The sequence below is a fragment of the Sclerotinia sclerotiorum genome, genomic scaffold (genome assembly GCF_000146945.2).
Source record: "Sclerotinia sclerotiorum 1980 UF-70 scaffold_7 genomic scaffold, whole genome shotgun sequence".
Classification (NCBI taxonomy): Eukaryota; Fungi; Ascomycota; class Leotiomycetes; order Helotiales; family Sclerotiniaceae; genus Sclerotinia; species Sclerotinia sclerotiorum.
In genome coordinates this window covers 1-18584 of record NW_001820829.1, presented here as the reverse complement: position 1 = coordinate 18584, position 18584 = coordinate 1, and the positions used below count along the sequence as shown (strand labels likewise).

Genomic DNA, 18584 nt, shown 5'->3' with positions numbered 1-18584 from the left:
GCCAACTACAAGATATAAGTTGGGTCCCCAACAATAAAGCATGAACTTGCTTTAACCAATCTGTTCAAAGAGCAAATTTTGATTATATTCTCTAACCAGAACATGAAGAATCGATTTGTTTACGGGTCAGAAAACATGCTCACGATTGACTGCGTTAGGCTTTCTCATTGTCCAAGCTAGGGACATACAAAGAGGCTTTCCGATTATCTAAGGTGTGGCTAGAAGGATTTGGTCTCATCAAAGTTTGACGTAGAGGAGCATAGTAAGAAGAAGGGATCCAGGAGTTAATTCCTTTGACTGGAGTCTGGTTTATTCGATACCTTTCTTTTCGGTGCTGGTGATCCTTGAATGATGATTAGCTATCATTAAGCTCCCCTTTTTCTTCCCATCTCCTTCAACATATCAAAGTCCATAAGTATAGTGGATTGATAAAATCTTTTGTGCTGTGTTATTTCTTCCCAATTCAACAATTCTCTCATGGGAAGTCATCATGGCGTTACTGATATCATTGATGGTTGCCTTAAATGTAGGAACCAAGCCCAAGTATTTCAAACACCCTTCAAAAATGCTCAGATCAATCTGGTTTGAAAAATTGCTGCACGTTGTCTGAGTTCCTGAAGATTCGACATCGGTCATAGATTCGAGAGTTTATCACAAGGTCTCTCACGCTGATATGTATTAACAATACAGGATATCCTTTGCCTCTTGTTCCTTGACTCTTATCGCTTCATCATTGAGAATATTTAATTCACTCAAGATTTCCTCACTCATCTGCCCTCTCTCGAATGCTAGTTCTGTACATGGTGGATGATGATTGCCCCACTTAAAATCCTCTGAACACCGATACCAGATTCATCATTCTTCATCCTCCTGTTCTAAACCACTCCAAGTCACTCCAAGATGGTTGTCTTAATTACTCTGACCAATCTAATGCGGAAGAGAATTTTAAATCATTCGGTACGACTATCTGTAGATGTCATCTTCTCCTTTTCCTTCTTCTGTCTCTTTTCTTTTCTTCCCGGCCTCGAAATTCGGCCGGTTCATGTTGTGTCTTTCTCTTGAGGTTAAAGACTGGACGGAATTTACCAATTCTTCGATTGACCGTTGGTGTCTAAGTTGAATTTGTTGCTTGAGACGGTGTGATTGTTTGAGATGATGTGATTGTGTCATCCACTTTTGTGTCCCTTTCTGATTTCATTCTTTGTGATTGATATGTTACTTCGGGCGACGTCCAAGAAGAATAAACAGCGAGTCTATCAGCGGAATCTAATGGCTTAGTCTGTTTTGTTTTATTGCGGGGAGTCGAGAATTCTGGTATGGCATCTTCAAATGTGACAGGAGAGGAGTAAATTGTTGAGGGAGAATGAATGAAGGAATTAGGAGATTCGGTCTGGAGGGATGAGGACTCGTCCCGGAGGGATGTATTGTTTCATTTCCTCCTTGAGCTTTTGTGCTTTTTCTCTGAGTGATCGATTCTTTTCTTTCACATTGGCCAGTTCATCCTCATATGATTTCTCCACTGTAAGTCTAGTACCTGTTACGAAATAACAGCTGATCTGTCCATACGAGCTTGGACCACGTGGAAAAGCAAGTAGATTCACATACTAAACTATATGGCAATTGACTTATATGGTCTCCCCACCCTAAGCAAGCATAGACATCGAATCTGATCGAAAGCACATAATCAAGGATTCCCACCGAGCCTAGGAATCCCACTATAATGGGAAATATTCCCACCTTAATAGGACGATAGAGGGCAATCAAATGTATAATACGAAGATCTATATAACTGGAAAGAGTTTCCTTATTGTAGAGCTTCGTGCTCAAGATCAATCATTTAGTATACTCTACTATTAGTTACGAGTTGCATATCATTGTTGTCATTATTTAAGTCCCTGCTTGACGCCTAGTTATAAACCACCTCGAGAGCCTAGAGCACTTCCACGTGATCTAGACGGCAAACCTCGTAACACCTTTTACATCAAAAATAACGAAAATCGATTTTTATAACTTTCTTATTTATTGATATAATTTAAAAAAAAATTGAATCATATATTTATTACTTATACAATAGTAAATTCTGAAAAATTCAGATTTTTTGTGATTTTATTGATCAAGAAATTAAAAGTTGAAATTATGATTTTCAACTTGTATAGGATTTGTATATGTGACGCCTCACACCTTCGGGTTACGTGGCATGCCCCGTTTGTATTTAATCACAGGAAAACTCGCTACTCTTGTTTTCCTTCTTCTTTTCTCCTTAGCTTAGTATTTTCTAATACAAGATACTCTACCCAGTATTCTTGAGTGTGATAGTTGTGACCAAAAGGGTGTTTATAGACTAGCAATTGTATTTAACTTAGAATCTACAGGTGAAGAGCACCTGTAGATGGGGATAGCTACTCTATATATACACAAATGAATGGCCTAGCCTCAATGGCTAGGCAAAAAGAAGTCATATTTATTCCTCCAATGATCTTACTTTACCGATAACCATTGATACCTAGTACTTGTCCGGATCTGATCCTCAGGTCACCTAAATCGTATACTAATCCCGAGCAATCGTATCATGTGTGGACATGGTTAATGTAACGTGGTTTATCAGGACCCTGTACATATCAAGACCCTGTACACTTTTACCTCAATTATCACCTTTCAACTTCAACACGCGATTTATCAATATTTAATTATGCAAACTACTTCAAAAGAAGCTCGAATCAATTTAGCTATTGAGGCTATTCGTACATCTCAAAATTTGAGTATTCGGAAAGCTGCAAAACTCTATAATATACCTCATACTACCCTTACCTCTAGAATGAATGGAATTCTGCCTCTTACTGAACGTCGACCAGCAAATCATAAAATGACAGAATTGGAGGAGAAATCGCTTCTTCAATATATATTGGATATGGATGAAAGAGGGTTTAGTCCTCGAATAAGTGATGTGGAAGATATGGCGAATTATATACTCGAAACGCGGGGTGCGAAGAAGGTTGGAAAGCTCTGGGCTCATCGTTTTGTGAAACGACATACAGAATTAAAGACGCGTTTTAATCGCGTTTATGACTTTCAAAGAGCTCTCTGCGAAGATTCAGAGCTTATTGAAAGATGGTTTCGATTGGTATCGAATATGCGGGCCAAATATGGTATTCTGGACTGCGATTTCTACAACTTCGATGAGACAGGCTTTATGATGGGACAAATATCACCACATATAGTAGTTACTAAAGCTGATCGATGTGGAAAAAGCAAAGCTATACAACCAGGCAATCGAGAATGGGCTACAGCGATTATTTGTGTTGATGGAGAAGGTCACAATATACCTCCGTTTTTGATAGTAAAAGGCGAATACCATCTTTCAAATTGGTATACCGAGGGTGATTTACTATACGATTGGCTTATTAAACTTACTATCAATGGATGGACAGATAATGAGATAGGTCTTGAATGGATTAAGCACTTCAACAAACATACTGAAAGTAGGAAAGTGGGTAGATATCGAATGCTAGTGCTTGATGGGCATGAAAGTCATAAATCGCCAGCATTTCAAGAATACTGCGAGGAACACAACATTATATTACTTAGTTTACTATCTCATTCTTCGCATTTAACTCAATCACTCGATATCGATTGTTTTGGTTCTTTAAAGTATTCATATAGTTGACAAATCAAGAACTTTATCAAGGCGCATATCACTCATATTACCAAAACCGAGTTCTTTCAAGCCTTCAAAGCTGTATATATTGAAGCAATACCTATATCAAATGGTAAAGCTGGGTTCCGCGGAGCTGGGCTAATCCCATTTAATCCGGAAATTGTACTTTCAAAACTAGATATTCGAATAAGAACTCCATCAAATAGATCAATATCAGCCGATCCTGATATATAGCAATCTCAAACACCTCACAATCCAACTGAAGCTCTTTCTCAATCTACTTTAATGAAAAGTTATATTGCTCGGCATCAAGAGAGCTCATCTACTCCAATATTTAAAACAGTTGCAGCTTTAGCTAAGGATACAGAGCTCCTAACTCATGCGAATACGCTTTTAGCTGCTGAGGTTCATAGTCTCCGCAAAGCAAATGAAGCACTTAGTAAACACCGGAGAGCTAGAAAAGCTTTAATACGAAAAGGAGAAGCACTTTCAGTAGAAGATGGGCATGATATATTAGAATAAGAGAATGTAGAAGATCAGATACGACGCGACGAATTTACAAATGGTGATTCTTCAGCAAGGAGGCAAGCTACTATACGACGATGTAGCAAATGTGGTAGTGCTTCATATAATGCACGAACTTGTCAGTTCGATCTAGCATTAATTGATCTTTGAATTGTATGTAATTTAATTCTAATTTATAGTATTGTTGTAATTTTATTTCTGTGTGAACGAAGTGAATGACTTCAATTCAATTACTACTGTAATAAAGAACTAAGCGAACGCGAAAGAGACTAGCTCTTTTAGTAAGTCTATATAAGACTTACTACTTTCAATATGTAGCTAGCTCTTTAGACAGAATACAATTAGACATACAGGACCTACGTAATCCGTGGGTGCTACGTCTTCCGTATCCTTCTCGTACCAACAATTTCAATGGAATGTGGACAATTGAGGTAAAAGTGTACAGGGTCCTGATATGTACAGGGTCCTGATAAACCACGTTATTTGTTAATTATTTATATAATTTCTAATTGTCTTAAATAGTCTTAGATTCAATGTAGACGTTAATTCAATCAATCAATAGGCGTACCGCACTGTCTTCCGATTTTTTAACTTAAGCAACAACCTTTTATTTGGAAACTTAGGGACCGACACCTCCTTGAGCTTATGAAGTGTCGGACGTGGACTTGGCGAGGAATGTATGCACTACCTTAGGGTTGGGCCCCTTTGGAGGCAATGCCTCGCTGTTTGTTAGGTTCAGATATTCGATATGGAAGCAGGTAAACCGCTGCAGGACATAACTTTGCAAAGAATGAAGGGGGATATTGCTTTTGTAGAAATTTTGGATGGGATTGAAAAGGAAGATGGAGATAGGTCTTGCAGACGCAATGTCTTGATTAGGATCTTGAATCCGCATTTTCGACATATTGGATGAGGTATAGATCCTCCAATTATTATTTGAAAACCACCCACTTACAATCCATATTTCACCAAAACTCCTCACTTATACATAGACATAAAGGCTATTTCTCCAACTGCTAATATCTATAGGATGCTAGCCGTCCTACATAGTCATAGACTGATACAGGACATTAATAGAATAATAATAATAAAGCTGAAGAAAGAAGGAAGGAAAAAAACTAAACTACAAGATGAAAGTATGGATATCCTATTCTGCCAAGCAGTGGGTCTACACATAACACACTGGTACCATATCGTTACAACACTTTCTAAAATCCGGCATTACTTTCAACCACTCAAAGTCAATCCTTTCTATATCAATAGCCAATGATAGCTAGATTATTGGGTATCAACGGTATTCCGAATTCCGTTTTTTATTGACTTATGCATTTGACACTGTGACAGTTGAGAACCTCACATGCTAATCATGTAACATACAATCATGTGTGTACATAGGCTTAACTAGTATTTCAGGAGAGAGTTTCTGCTTCTCTTCTGTCTTCTCTCTTTAGTTGGAAATTCTATACGCCAGTATATCAATTAGACATAATCGTCATCGCTTATTTACGGCTTTCTTCGATGTAGATTTAAAAAGGCCTTAGTAGCCTGGCTAGCTTGTTTACTATCATACAACATCTGTCACGTGATTTTATATCGCACAATGCCAAGGATTGGTTGGTTGGTTGGTTGGTTATTTTATACACGGTTCCAGCTGCCTAATCAGCCGCTATAGGCCTCCAATACTGCGCAGTTTGGACACTTGTAGTCGGTAAATACGCATAATCAGACACGTTAGAGATTCTTGGCGAAGCAGAGTGTTTGAACTTATCGCACCTATCATAATGATCCTTCTTTTATCTGGCCAATTATTTCCCGATCTACCGATCCACGGTGGCCCATACCAGCCATTGTCCTTTTTCCATTCCAGCGGTTGTTTCATAAGGCCCGCCGCTGTTCCATCTCCACCTTCATCTTGCACCTGCTTCTACATTAAGTGAAAACCACACACACACATTTGCTAACTTAACCTTACAATAACGATACCAGTACCAAAGGTGACGCTACGAATTACGGGTTGACGCGAGGGCCGTCCTCTACACCTTGCCCTAGACTTCCAGATATTGGAAACTCACATACCCCGAGCTATATAGTGTATGACGGACCTCCATCACCATAGCCACGATCGCTTGTGAGTTTCATACGAAGTCAGCTCTATAACAGCCTAAACTATCCAATTTCCAACTGTCGGTCCCAGTCCATGTTCATCCGCATTGCGCGGCCATCTGGCGAGGCTGCTAAGAAGATACAGCGACGATCGCGGCCACTGCCGAGGCTGAGAACGAAAACCGGGTGTTTGACATGTATGTGCTTCTATTCACCCTTCTGCATTTATTTTAGCGTGCTTAATGCTCATTCATTGTTCAGGCAGGCAGCGGCGGAAGAAATGTGATGAAAGCAAGCCACGTTGCATGAATTGCACTCGGAATAAGGTTGATTGCTGCTGGGGAGAGACACCCTTCAGACAATGCAGCAATGGTTATGAAATGCACAAGCCATTCGATAATACAGCATCGTCATCCTCGTATACTACGTCAAGTGACACGCTTTCTGATCTTCCTAAGCCGAAATGGTTGAGTGTACTCTGTCAAACTGATGGAAAGCCACGACATTCGAACTACTACCCCAACCCTATCAAAAGTCCTTCGGAAGATGATCATTATCTCATGCTCGTATATTATCAGCGTGAGGTCATACCAAGCACAACTCACAAGTATGCACACCCTGGATACTTGGATTACTCGTATCAGTTCTCATGGTTATCGACGTACCCAACGCTTTCGATTGCAACAGCAGCGTCAGCCGCGATGCATCTCTCGATGACACAGCCAAGGTACAGAAATATTGCCCTCGAATACTACAATAAGGCCATCCGTGGAGTACGGCAAATGATCTCGGAAGGCGTTGTGGACGGTACCGAGGATTGGATACTCGGAACTGTGATCCTGTTTGATTTGATAGAAGTGAGTACGCACATGCCTTTGTTGAATCCTGCCAGGGGGGAATCCAAAATTTTGTTGATACCACAATAGAGATGGAGGTTAGACGGCCTTCCAAATGCCGGCGAGCAACATCTTCTCACCGCTATTCACTTGTTCAAAACTCGTCGGCAGCATAAAAAAGTTGCTCAGACCAGTTCTCAGGTTGGATTTGAGCGGCTCTGCGCCGAATCGATCCTCTATCACTCTGCCCATATCCTGCTTTCTTCGGACTACAGCATCCTCGAGTCTCATCTGGGCCTTATTCGCGAGCTGAAGGGCACGTGCGAAGCCATTCCATTTCCTGACTCGACCGTGTGGTCTGTTTCTCCAACTCTGGGTGTTCCTTTTGCCGTATTTGAGCTTATCCTACAGATTGCTATCCTGTGCCGGTCCAAGCCCTCTACTGCAAGTTTCGGGTCTTTCTGGCAGCAGCTCAATGACCTGGACATGACTCATAGGAGCATCCCGCCCACTAATAATCGTAATGACGAGATTGGGGCGCAGAACTACACATTTTCCACTCAGCTGTACATTGTTGCGGCCAAGATTCTCCTCAACTGCGCTTTCGAAGCACAAGTCAGTCCAGCCGCACTTCGAACTCTACTTCAAGATGGTATTTTGGCGGTCGCGATGGTCGACACTTCGACACCGTTAGGCAGGTTCTACTGCTGGCCTGTTTCGGTGCTACGATCGATTGCGGAAAGGGAAGCCGAGGTCATTTTCCTGGATCAAAAGTTGGCTAGCATAGAGAATGCTTCTGGATGTGGATATACACGCACGCTTATGGACGACTGTAAAATGGAGAGAGCAAGACGAACGGTGAATTAATTTAAACTCGCGAATGAATACAAATTACCTACCATATATCTGGAAACATTTTCGTAACACTGGAGGGACTGACAGGGCTGTATAACGGTCAGCATCTCATGCTGGCCACATACTCTCTGTACTCCTTGTATGTATAAATGAGATAATCACATCGAGTTCCATCCATCCACCAAGCATACTTGGTCCTATTGCATGCTAACACAAATGAGGCTGGCTCGATTGGCGGAACCGGGAAAGAAGAAGTTACATGGCTCGTAAGGGAAATACGAAAACTGGGTCAAAACTATCATTGACAACTACGACAGAAGGCAGTCATACTCGATCGCTAGGAAGGTGATGGCAGGTAATTTCCCTGATACAAACAGGGTTGATATATATGTTGCAAGAGCTTGTGCCAGCTTCCTGGAATATTTGTGGCCCTCGCCAGACGCTCGTGGTAAGATTTTAGGGGAATACAGTAGTATGATTGATGCGGCTTGACGCATCCACCCTCGTGGTTGTTTGGGTTGGATGAAGAGAATTGGCCTTTGTGACTCATATCCTCAGGTGGATCTATATCAGTTGTCCCCTGTCTTAAACTGCCTAGCCTTGGCATGCGCGCAAAACGGTATGATTGGCTTAGCGCAGATGACAGAATCTATCAAAGCGCCAGTCCGAGCAACAGCCTCGAGAGAGGCTCCCATAGGTCAGAAAAGTTAACTTTCTGCCACGTTACTGCCAGTACATGTGCTATCACTTCGGCAACTACTTCTGCCGCTCCCCTTAACAATCTTCTTGTTGCTGAATACGCAGCACATACAATCATGGGCGGTGTCTTCTCACTCTTGCGAGACGGCTATTTCGGCATCTTGGGCCTCATCGCCATCATTACTGAGAGCAACAAGGCCGCCTCTTCGCTGCTTGGTCGCATCACTCAAGCAAAATTGCCCCACGCAAATCCTACAAGCTCTTTTTGGCAACAGCAGCCTTTACATCCTGAACTTGTAAATATTCAGTCTGAGGAACTAGCTCAACGTGCAGACATTGTGATCATTGGGTCTGGTATGACCGGAGCCAGTGTCGCATATACCATCCTGAATGAATGTCTGGCTATTGGGAGACCAATAAAAGTAGTTATTTTAGAGGGGAGGACAATATGCAGCGGTGCAACGGGCAGGAATGGAGGACATATCAAGGTGACCCCTTTCTATGAGTACAAAAGATACAAGAATAGGTTCGGAGCCGCAAGCGCGCAAAAGATATTGGAATTTTATTTGAGGCATAGACCCTTCCTCCTCAACCTATCAAGAGAAGAAGGGTTGGAAGAAGGTGAAGCACGAGACGTTACGACAGTGGATGCTTTCACTGATGCGGAGAGGATGAAAGAGGCCACTGAGATGCTAAGGGTCCTGCGAGAAGATCTGCCTGAGCTTGCCAGAGGAATTGAAATTCTAGATGGAAAGACGGTCCAGAAGGTAAGCCTCCTGCAAAATCTCCAATGAAGAGCACTTTCTAAATAACCGCAGCGATTCGGCTTCAGCAGTCAGTTCTATGGAGCGATTACCTACACCAGTGGCGCGTTGTGGCCGTATCGATTTGTCACTGCTATATATGCGGCTCTGCTATCAAAATTTCCAGAGGAGTTTTCTATCGAGACAGGAACCATGGTGCAAGCAATCCAAATTACGAGCAACTCAGACAGCCCTTTCCTTCTGAACACCTCACGGGGTAACATCACAGCCGCACATGTCGTCCATGCAACAGAAGCCTTCGCCGCAAACTTGGTGCCCGGGTTGGTTGGAAAACTTTTTCCTTTGCGTGGACATATGTCTGCTCAAAGACCAGGAAAGTCCTTTCCTCACTACAACGGTACGATCTCTTGGTCTATCGTTGGTAGCCGAGACTATGAATACATCTCGCAGCGGCCTGGAAAGCCCGATGCTGCGGATGGTTTTGGGGCTGAGATTATGACCGGAGGTGGATCAGTTCATATGGATGGCACCGGCTTAAATGAAGTTGGTCAATGGGACGATGATAAGATTGAGCAACCCATCGGATCTTATCTTGCAGGTGTACTTCCGGTATCCTTCCGCTCCAGCTTTTGGGGAGAGGATGCTGATGGCTCTGTCGTCAAAAGTATGTGGACCGGTGTGATGGGACTGACTTGTGATTTCATGCCTCTCGTTGGAAGACTTTCGCCGAGTCTAACCAAGCGCGCTGTGAACGCAGGAAACAACCAGATCACTGTGGATACAGATACTGCGCCAGCAGAGTGGATAGCAGCAGGTTTCAATGGTGCGGGCATGGTTACCACCTGGCTAAGCGGGGTGGCTGTTGCTCTTCAGGTTCTTGGTCGTGAACGTGTCAATTCTAATGGGCAGATTTGGAAACCAGACGGAGTAGTTAGCGACTGGTTTCCAGAGGAGTTTATTTGCTCTCCTAAAAGGGTTGCTCGAAGCAGCATCCACGAGCTTCCTCGTCTTATATAGTCTTTTATACTTGTAAAATTAAATAAGCCTTGGTGTCCCGCATCAGGAGACCCAAAAATCAAGTGAGTCACTCACATCTACGTTCACAATGTCTTCCAGAATCCCTCTTTCTCAGATATTCCACTTTTCGTCATCTCTAAATTCCCAAGAATCACTAAACGATTTTGTCGTACCTGATACTCCACTCCTAAACGAAGCCGAAGAGGAAATGGACGACCCCGTTTAGCTCACAGTATGATATCGCAAAATCAATCTCAGAAGTTGATTCATAAATGCCTGCGTTACTGCAGCAACTAAGATCCGACTGTGTATAAAGACCCATTCGATGCCGAACCTTAGATCATTAAGACGGCCATTGCCTTGCAAACCTTCCTGAAGTGCAGCACATGCGTAGACTCGGCTAATGTTCCTACGATATCCATACGACGGCTGAACTACGGTTCTCGTTCGTACCGATCCACTTCAAATGGTGTACGAGCTGGCCTTGTAAGTGGACTCCTATATTTCTGTCGCCAGTAGGAAGGCTCGTTCTACGCTAAGAGAAGTTAGATAGATCTTAAGGAAATTGAGTTTCGTAGGTCATGCAATATCCTTTTTGGATTTATGGATCATTCTCATAAATACTTACATCATTTAGCATTAACTATTATTAATTAGGTTTCAACGAAAGTGCTACGTGAACTTAATATCCGTAGGTTCCGATCTGAGGATACCCGTCTTGTTGCCTGTTAAACCTTTTAGTATATATAAATACACTCTTTTCTCGTCTTCTTCCAATCACCATCTTTATCAAGCTGCATATACTCGCTCTACCATCATGCTCGTCATTACAATTCTTTCATTTCTATATCTGGCATTACCAGCGAGATCAGCAACCGGCCAAGCAACAAACTTCAATATCAGTACAGTTGAGCTCCAATCATATGGATGCAATGTGTCCTGTCAAGCAATCCTATCCGAATCTAATGTTGCCGACCTCGAAATCTCCGGTACAGAATTCGACTTTGATTTCTACAGCACAGCAAACAATTTCTCTTCCTCTGCTCCAGGCGATCTTCTAAAAGTACAGCCTGTCGATAGCTCTGTCCTGAAAATACCCGATGGCATTGCAACTTTTCGATTCCAGTATACTTCTATAGACTTAGATGGTACTATCGTACCATCGAGTGGCTTTATAGCATTTCCTTTTGCCTCACCAGCCTATGGGAGCCAGTTTCCCCTTATCGCCTTCGCCCACGGTACAATTGGTGTTCATCGAGGATGCGCGCCCTCATCTTCCCCAAGTCTTTATGATTATAATAGCTGGGTTCCATTGATGTACAATGGCTATGCTGTTGTAGCCACCGATTACGCCGGTCTCGGAAACAACTATACCTTACACAAATACACTGCTTTTACGGCTCATGCCAATGATGTATTCTATTCCGTTCAGGCAGCTCGGAAAGCATTTCCTGGTGTGTTCACAAAAGACTGGGCGAGTGTAGGACATTCTCAAGGTGGTGGCGCCGTGTGGAAGCTATCGGAGCATCCTCTTGTACAAAGTCATACCTCTGGATATCTTGGAACAGTTGCCATATCTCCCGCATCCAAGGTTTTTGACATGGCGGTCGAGACCTTCGAACGCATAATCCCTCGTCCTGATTTCCATCAATTTGTCGTTACTGCCGAACTTGGCCAGGTTGTTTACGGCCTCAAAGCATTCTTTCCCAATTACACGTCGCCATGGTTCGCCTATGAGATGAGAAGGCGGGTGGAGTTGGCCAATATGATGCAGTCATGTACTTTCTCTTTTATGGGCCTCTCCCTAGACTTGCCACGGGACCAGTTTGCAGCCGCTAATGGAACACCTGCGACTGATGAACTTTTCAAAATATTCCAGGATATGAACGCCCCAGCACAAGGCGATCCAGCTTCGAGGCCAATATTGATCATTCAGGGCTGGAACGATACTTCAGTTCTCCCTCAAAATACCTTAGAGTCATTCCAGGCAACCGTGAATGCAGGCAATGTTGCATATTTGATGAGATATCCGGGACTGGATCACTCTGCGACAATCGCAGCTTCTACACCTTTGTGGTTGAAATATCTAGATGAGTTGTTTGCTCATAAGAAACAACCTCGCACGTCGTCGGATACCACGATTGTACCATTCAATTTAGACGTGGCCAAAGCCCCATCGGAACTTCCTCTCAGCGAGCAACCTCTGTTGAGCCTACTGGGGTGAATGATAGAAAATCATGATGACGAGGAGGATGTTTGCAGGAAAGTCATCCGTTTAAGCGAGAACTTCAATGGCTCGCTAAAGCTCGTGGCGCTCTTAACAGTTTCTTTCCATGTCCCTTAAAAAAATTGAGTTTAGACGGCCAGTGCGCAGCCAAAACCGTCGAAGATTTTGTAGATAGAAATTGATTCTGAGTAATTTCGCTTTTACACATCAAGCTATTAAGTATATCTAATGTGAAGCTTGCACTCTCTAAACCTCCACTGTAGCTGCGAAGTCGTGGTGTTTAAAGGTGCTAGAACTTCACGAGATAGGATTCTTCAAATAACCAGAAACATCTCGAGATAGAATGTGCTACAGATAAGCTGCTTTGAAGAGTAACGAAGCTATTCCGCTCCACTCATGGGCTATTGTGTAGCTTGGGGATCAACCCATGTTAATTTTTCTTGATATCTTGCGATACAAACTCGTATCAATCCGAAGATAATCATTAGTAAAGTGCTGTACAATTTTCCACACTACATCGACGATAGTTCTGGGCTAATAAAAGATACCATTATTGCTACATTATATCAAGTATTGTTATCAACACAATTAAACAGCTTTCCTTAAATAATCGAAAAGGAAATAGAAACTAAAAGATAAACATGGATCAACTATATCTAAGTCCTTATATTAGCCCCTCCATGAAGACTGAATATAGGGTGAAGGTTAGCCCAGGGTGCAAAAATTGTTTTGATTTTTTTTGACATCATTCGATTTGCCTTGATTTGAGGATTACAATGATGATAATTATTCTATCATCAAGACGTTGGTACAGAAGTTATGGTCGATCAAAGGTAGGATTCGTGGTGTTGTGGATCTGATTTGGTAAGAAGTCAGATATTGCCGATTATCATACTGCCTTTCCCGATTAGATTTATTTCGGACACAATTACCTATCTCTCAGAACATTTTTTTCACACCTGCTAAAAATACAGAAACCTAATAACTAATATCTAGCTATATAGAATTATCATTATCCTTAATTTTATAATCAAAAATCAATAATAGATGAAGTTGTAATTGATTCAAGTTAACCCCAAGAATTGGCAAAGATTAATTGCCCCACCTTCCCGATTAGATTTATTTCGGTGTGACGGAAATCCCTGCTTTCCTCCCACCTTTATTATATAAGAAACCTCAGGTACATTAACCATGTCCACACATGATACGATTACTCGAGATTAGTATGCGATTTAGGTGACCTGAGGATCAGATCCGGACAAGTACTAGGTATCAATGGTTATCGGTAAAGTAAGATCATTGGAGGAATAAATACGACTTCTTTTTGCCTAGCCATTGCGGCTAGGCCATTCATTTGTGTATATATAGAGTAGCTATCCCCATCTACAGGTGCTCTTCACCTGTAGATTCTAAGTTAAATACAATTGCTGGTCTATAAACACCCTTTTGGTCACACAATTAGAAAGATGAACTTATCCTTGAACTATCAGAAATGGAGGTAGAGTTTCACCCTCTTCATTACTACATATAATTGCCATAGCCTATTCTCAATTGTCTGATTGTATTACTGTCACACTCAAGAATACTGGGTAAAGTATCTTGTATTAGAAAATACTAAGCTAAGGAGAAAAGAAGAAGGAAAACAAGAGTAGCGATTGATTGATTGATTGTGTTTATCGTCATAGGCCGTAGGCCCACGCGCCTTGGCGCGTGATAACCTTAGCCATCTATTCCAGTTTTGGACAAATGACGCTCAGAGGAGAAGCCTCTGAGTGGTTTACTAGCTAGCTAGGGGGAGTATTTTTATACAATTTAAAGGGGGCTAGGGCAGGGTTTACATGATTGCCTTCGCAGGGGGGGTTTGGGCCGGTAGGCCTTTTGGGGTTGTAATTGTGGTCATCCTCGTCCACTAGATCACTACCTCTTGATCTCTCTCCCTGTCTCCTCGTACTTGTTTAGATTGTTCGTATGCATACTTGTTTTTTTTTTTTTTTTTTAATGAAAGAAAAGGGAAAGATGAAAGAGAGGAAAGAAGAGGGAGGAAAAGCACCTTTAGAGACTTATTAACTCTGTTTGAATCTAATGAAAGAAAGAAAGTTCTTTTTTTTTTTTTTTTTTATCTTGCACCTGTGTGCCACGGGCAGATTTTTGTGTAGAATTTGGTGTATTCTAGCCATTCGGCTAGTTTGGCTATACCGGTGGGATTGCTTAGAAGCCAGGGGATAGCTTCGGAGGGGGGGCTCTTTGTGAGCGCTTTGAAGGCTTTTCCTTTTTTGCAAAAGAAAAAGTGTAATGGAGTTTTCCTTTTACCGCACGAGCAATGGACGTGGGCTGTAGTGTGATTGAAGCGTTCATGGTATGCTGCGAAGTCGCCATGCTGTGATCTGATAGCGAGAATATGGTGGAGTGTGGCTCTCTTCAGAGAGAGGGTGTCTGTATTAGAAGTGTGGTTGAATTGGAGATCTTTGTAGTATTGTGGGCTGACTGTATTCCATAATTGTTCGTCTGCTTTGTTGGCCCTTGTTCTGATCATTCTTTTTAGGGATGCTAGCGTACAGATCGGGTTGAGGGGAAAGGGGAGTTTTGTTCCTTCCTTAGCGGCTTTGTCAGCTATTTCGTTGCCAGGGATATCCAGGTGCCCTGGGACCCATCGGACGCGGATTTTCCCGGGGGAGGTGTGTGGGAGCCTTGGTCTAACAGCCCAAGCTTGTGTGAGCTTCAGAAAGTCTTCAAAGACTCTCTGTGAGGAACCATTGAAGTGGGATCCTAATCGGAGAGCAGCCTCGTGGTTGTCTAAGAAGATCCAGAGATCTGTGGCCAGTTTGGTTGATGCTAGAGTGAGGGCTTTTGCTGCCCCTGCTACTGCGGCTGTGGCTTCTGCATCGAACACTTCTGCATTTGTGCCTAATGAGAAAGAATGGTGTGCTATCTGAATATCGAATTGTGAGATTACGAATCCGCCCCCAGTTGCGCCATCCTTGCTTTCACTTTTTGAGCCATCCGAGAAGATTTGTATATCGCTTCTTGGGATCTTGGCGTGGAAGGCTTTGAAGTCTTCGGCTGCTTGTGCCTTCGTTCTGCCCATCGGACCATTGATGCGGGCCTCGGCCTCTGCCCTCGACTCTCTGATTTCCCAGGGTGGGAAGGCCAAGGGGTTTATGTGTTCAGTCTCCGGTAATGCTGTGATGAGCCTTGCGAATCTTGTATCTGGGGTGCGGTTATATTCTCTGGCTTTGGTTATGTTCTCTGCTCTGATCCTGAGAGGATGGTAAAGGTCTAGTCTGGTGGTTCGTGCCGCATATAATTGTGAAATCAGGTTTAGCTCGATCTCGGATGGTCTGAGTTTGGCTTCCTCGTAGAGTACTGCTGTGTTTGTGGTTTTGTATACTGGGAGGATTGCCCTTGTACAGGTGATTACCACTTTGTTGAGTAAGCTTAGATGGCTGTCCACTACATTTGAGATCGAGATCGGGTTGTTTAGGGCATTCTTCTTTGTTCTGGTTCGGCCTGGCCACCACGTTTCCGAGGCGAAATAGCACTTTTTGAGTATGCAGGCTTCAGCCACTTTCCTGGTGAGATATGGGGGTATCCCTCGGTGTGTATTGCTGAGGGATCTCAGTGCGTTGGCTCCCTTGAGGGCTTTGGCTGCGAGGATCTGGACATGTGGTTTGAAGCATAGTTTCCTATCGAAGTGGACTCCGAGCCATTTGAGCGGGCCAGGTTTGACCTCTATATTCATAGATCCGGTGTGTATTGCAGGGGTATCCGTTAGTGTTCGGTGTCCTTTATAGAAGTGTATAAGCTCAGATTTCTTGGGGTCAAAAGTGATACCTTCGGTTTTTCCCCATTCGAGAGTTTCTTGCATATCCATTTTTAGAGAATCGCAGTTTGTCTGTAGTGAGTTTGATGTCGCTAGTATCGCGATATCGTCTGCATATCCGAATCTGCTCTGTGGTTTGCCCATCCAGAAGAGAGGCGCGATGTAGAGCATGAACAGGATCGGGGAGATCGGTGAACCTTGAGGAAGACCGCATTCTAGCTTTGTTTCCGGGCCAGTCTCGCCGTCTAGTCGGATCTTGATGGATCGATTAGTGGCGAAGGACTGAACCCATCTAACCAGGTTGTTTGGCCATCCTTGTTCCCGAAGGCGATTCACTAGTCTTCCTGGTAGCACTGCGTCAAAAGCACCTTTTACATCCATTGTGAGCAGGGTGGTCTTTAACCCCTTGTTTTAAGGATGCCTCAATGTCGTGTGTAACGCAAGTGGTGAGGTCCACTGAGGATCGCAAGGGTAGAGCTCCGAGCTGCTGGTTCGCTAGGACTTGGTAGTTTAGAGCAAGCCATGATACCTTCTTCGCAATGAGTCTTTCGAGGCCTTTGCCTAGGACCGAGAGCAAGGCAATTGGTCGGTATGATCTTGGGTTGGTATAATCTGACTTGTTGGGTTTAGGGATGATTACGATGGTAGCTAATCGGAAGCATTTTGGGTGGTGTCCTAGGTGTAGACAGCCTTTGAAAAGGGATAGGGTTACTTCTTTTATCTGTAGCCATGCGACTTGTAGGATTTTTGTTGGGATTTCGTCTGCGCCAGGTGCTGTGTTCCCTGCTTTTAAAATGGCCAGCTCTATATCTTGTATAGCTATATCAGGGAAGGTGATAGATCTGCTTGGGGCTGTAGGGGTATCGAACGGGATGTCGTCAACCTCGGCTAGGTTTGTCAGTAGGTTGTTGGCGAAGGTTTCTCTTTTCTCTTCGATAGTATTTGCAATGGTTTGTTTTGATAGATCTGCTAAAGGGGGGGTACGGTATATTCCTGTGGATTGATGCCATTTGGCCATTCGATATACATCGTTTATATCTTCTACTTTATCCACTTTCGTAATATAGAAGGTGTGTTTTGCTTTTCGGACTGTTTTCCGAAGAGAGCGTTTGGATGTAGGTGTATTGATGATTCTATGTTTATACACAGCCTTTATACAGTCCTTGTTCCACCAAGGTTGTTGAAGGGGCCCGTTTATGGATCTTCTTGCAGATCCTGTATAGGCTTTTGTAAGGGCTTGTGTAAGGGATAATGCGGCTTGATCTAGGTCTCTTAGAGAGGGTGTCCTGGGGATAGCTGCAATGTTGGTGAGATTAGTTTCTAGTAGGTCTTTAAAGAGCGTTTCATTCAATGTATTTAGCTTGAGTTTCTTTGCAGGCTTTTGGCTTCGGTAATTCCAGTGAAGGTAGGTTTTTAGGGTGCTGTGATCTGAGGTGCACTCTAGTTGTTCAGCGAGGGCGGTATACGCTGTATAGGGCCCTGAGAGGAAGGTGAGGTCCAAGACGTTTCCCTTTGAGTGAGTAGGAGTTCCGATTGGGGAGATGAGGTGTAGATTCCGGGAGTTTGACCATTCTACAAAGGGTTCGGCTAGCGTTGAAGGGGATGGATGGAGGGGATTCCAGTTGGGGTGGTGGAGGTTGAAGTCGCCTAGTAGGATGGCGTTGTTTGGGAAGTTTTGGAGTTCAAAGAGTGCCTTGATGGCTTGATTGCCATCTGTGCATTGTGTTGGAGCGTTGTAAATATTTATAATGGTAAATATTGTATTATTTGTAGATATTAATTGTATAAATATTAGATCTCTGGAGATTATCGGTCTGATCTGGTTGATCTGAATTCCTATTTCTTTTCTGATATAGGTGAGGACACGAGGGTTTTCCTTCCAATCGTCTAATGGAGTGAAGATTTCGTAGGAGGGGTGAGTTTTGGTGATTTTTCTTGAGGTATCTTTGTATATATATGGCTCCTGGATCGTGATGATATCAATTTGATCCATATTTGCTAGATTGAGGACGAGATCGTGTGAGATCCCTCCTTTACCTACATTGGTTTGGGTTATCGTAAGCGGTTTATAGTTCATTAAACG

At 43.1% G+C, this 18584-nt stretch overlaps 8 protein-coding genes across 8 annotated transcripts; 3 read left to right on the top strand and 5 right to left on the bottom strand.

The window, feature by feature from the left end:
• Positions 1-574: 574 nt before the first annotated feature.
• SS1G_05617 (predicted protein) lies at positions 575-802 on the bottom strand (the record flags this gene model as incomplete). The annotated part of the gene is made up of 2 exons (XM_001592647.1): positions 575-725; positions 768-802. 2 exons carry the CDS (start codon positions 800-802, stop codon positions 575-577), a joined length of 186 nt encoding a protein of 61 aa, XP_001592697.1.
• A 574-nt stretch (positions 803-1376) lies between these two features.
• On the bottom strand, positions 1377-1884 carry SS1G_05616 (predicted protein; the record flags this gene model as incomplete). The annotated part of the gene is made up of 3 exons (XM_001592646.1): positions 1377-1604; positions 1738-1822; positions 1862-1884. The coding sequence occupies 3 exons, from the start codon at positions 1882-1884 to the stop codon at positions 1377-1379; spliced, it is 336 nt and encodes a 111-aa protein (XP_001592696.1).
• Positions 1885-2863: 979 nt separating this feature from the next.
• Positions 2864-4370, top strand: SS1G_05615 (hypothetical protein; the record flags this gene model as incomplete). Its single annotated transcript, XM_001592645.1, has 3 exons — positions 2864-3479; positions 4053-4094; positions 4360-4370. The coding sequence occupies 3 exons, from the start codon at positions 2864-2866 to the stop codon at positions 4368-4370; spliced, it is 669 nt and encodes a 222-aa protein (XP_001592695.1).
• Positions 4371-4823: 453 nt separating this feature from the next.
• On the bottom strand, positions 4824-5084 carry SS1G_05614 (predicted protein; the record flags this gene model as incomplete). The annotated part of the gene is made up of 2 exons (XM_001592644.1): positions 4824-4902; positions 4945-5084. 2 exons carry the CDS (start codon positions 5082-5084, stop codon positions 4824-4826), a joined length of 219 nt encoding a protein of 72 aa, XP_001592694.1.
• Positions 5085-6663: 1579 nt separating this feature from the next.
• SS1G_05613 (hypothetical protein) lies at positions 6664-10454 on the top strand (the record flags this gene model as incomplete). Its single annotated transcript, XM_001592643.1, has 6 exons — positions 6664-7140; positions 7663-7977; positions 8299-8422; positions 8533-9440; positions 9492-10101; positions 10195-10454. 6 exons carry the CDS (start codon positions 6664-6666, stop codon positions 10452-10454), a joined length of 2694 nt encoding a protein of 897 aa, XP_001592693.1.
• An 817-nt stretch (positions 10455-11271) lies between these two features.
• On the top strand, positions 11272-12678 carry SS1G_05612 (hypothetical protein; the record flags this gene model as incomplete). Its single annotated transcript, XM_001592642.1, has 1 exon — positions 11272-12678. The coding sequence occupies one exon, from the start codon at positions 11272-11274 to the stop codon at positions 12676-12678; it is 1407 nt and encodes a 468-aa protein (XP_001592692.1).
• A 2119-nt stretch (positions 12679-14797) lies between these two features.
• Positions 14798-16882, bottom strand: SS1G_05611 (hypothetical protein; the record flags this gene model as incomplete). The annotated part of the gene is made up of 1 exon (XM_001592641.1): positions 14798-16882. One exon carries the CDS (start codon positions 16880-16882, stop codon positions 14798-14800), a length of 2085 nt encoding a protein of 694 aa, XP_001592691.1.
• A 497-nt stretch (positions 16883-17379) lies between these two features.
• On the bottom strand, positions 17380-18494 carry SS1G_05610 (hypothetical protein; the record flags this gene model as incomplete). The annotated part of the gene is made up of 2 exons (XM_001592640.1): positions 17380-17389; positions 17647-18494. 2 exons carry the CDS (start codon positions 18492-18494, stop codon positions 17380-17382), a joined length of 858 nt encoding a protein of 285 aa, XP_001592690.1.
• Positions 18495-18584: the final 90 nt, after the last annotated feature.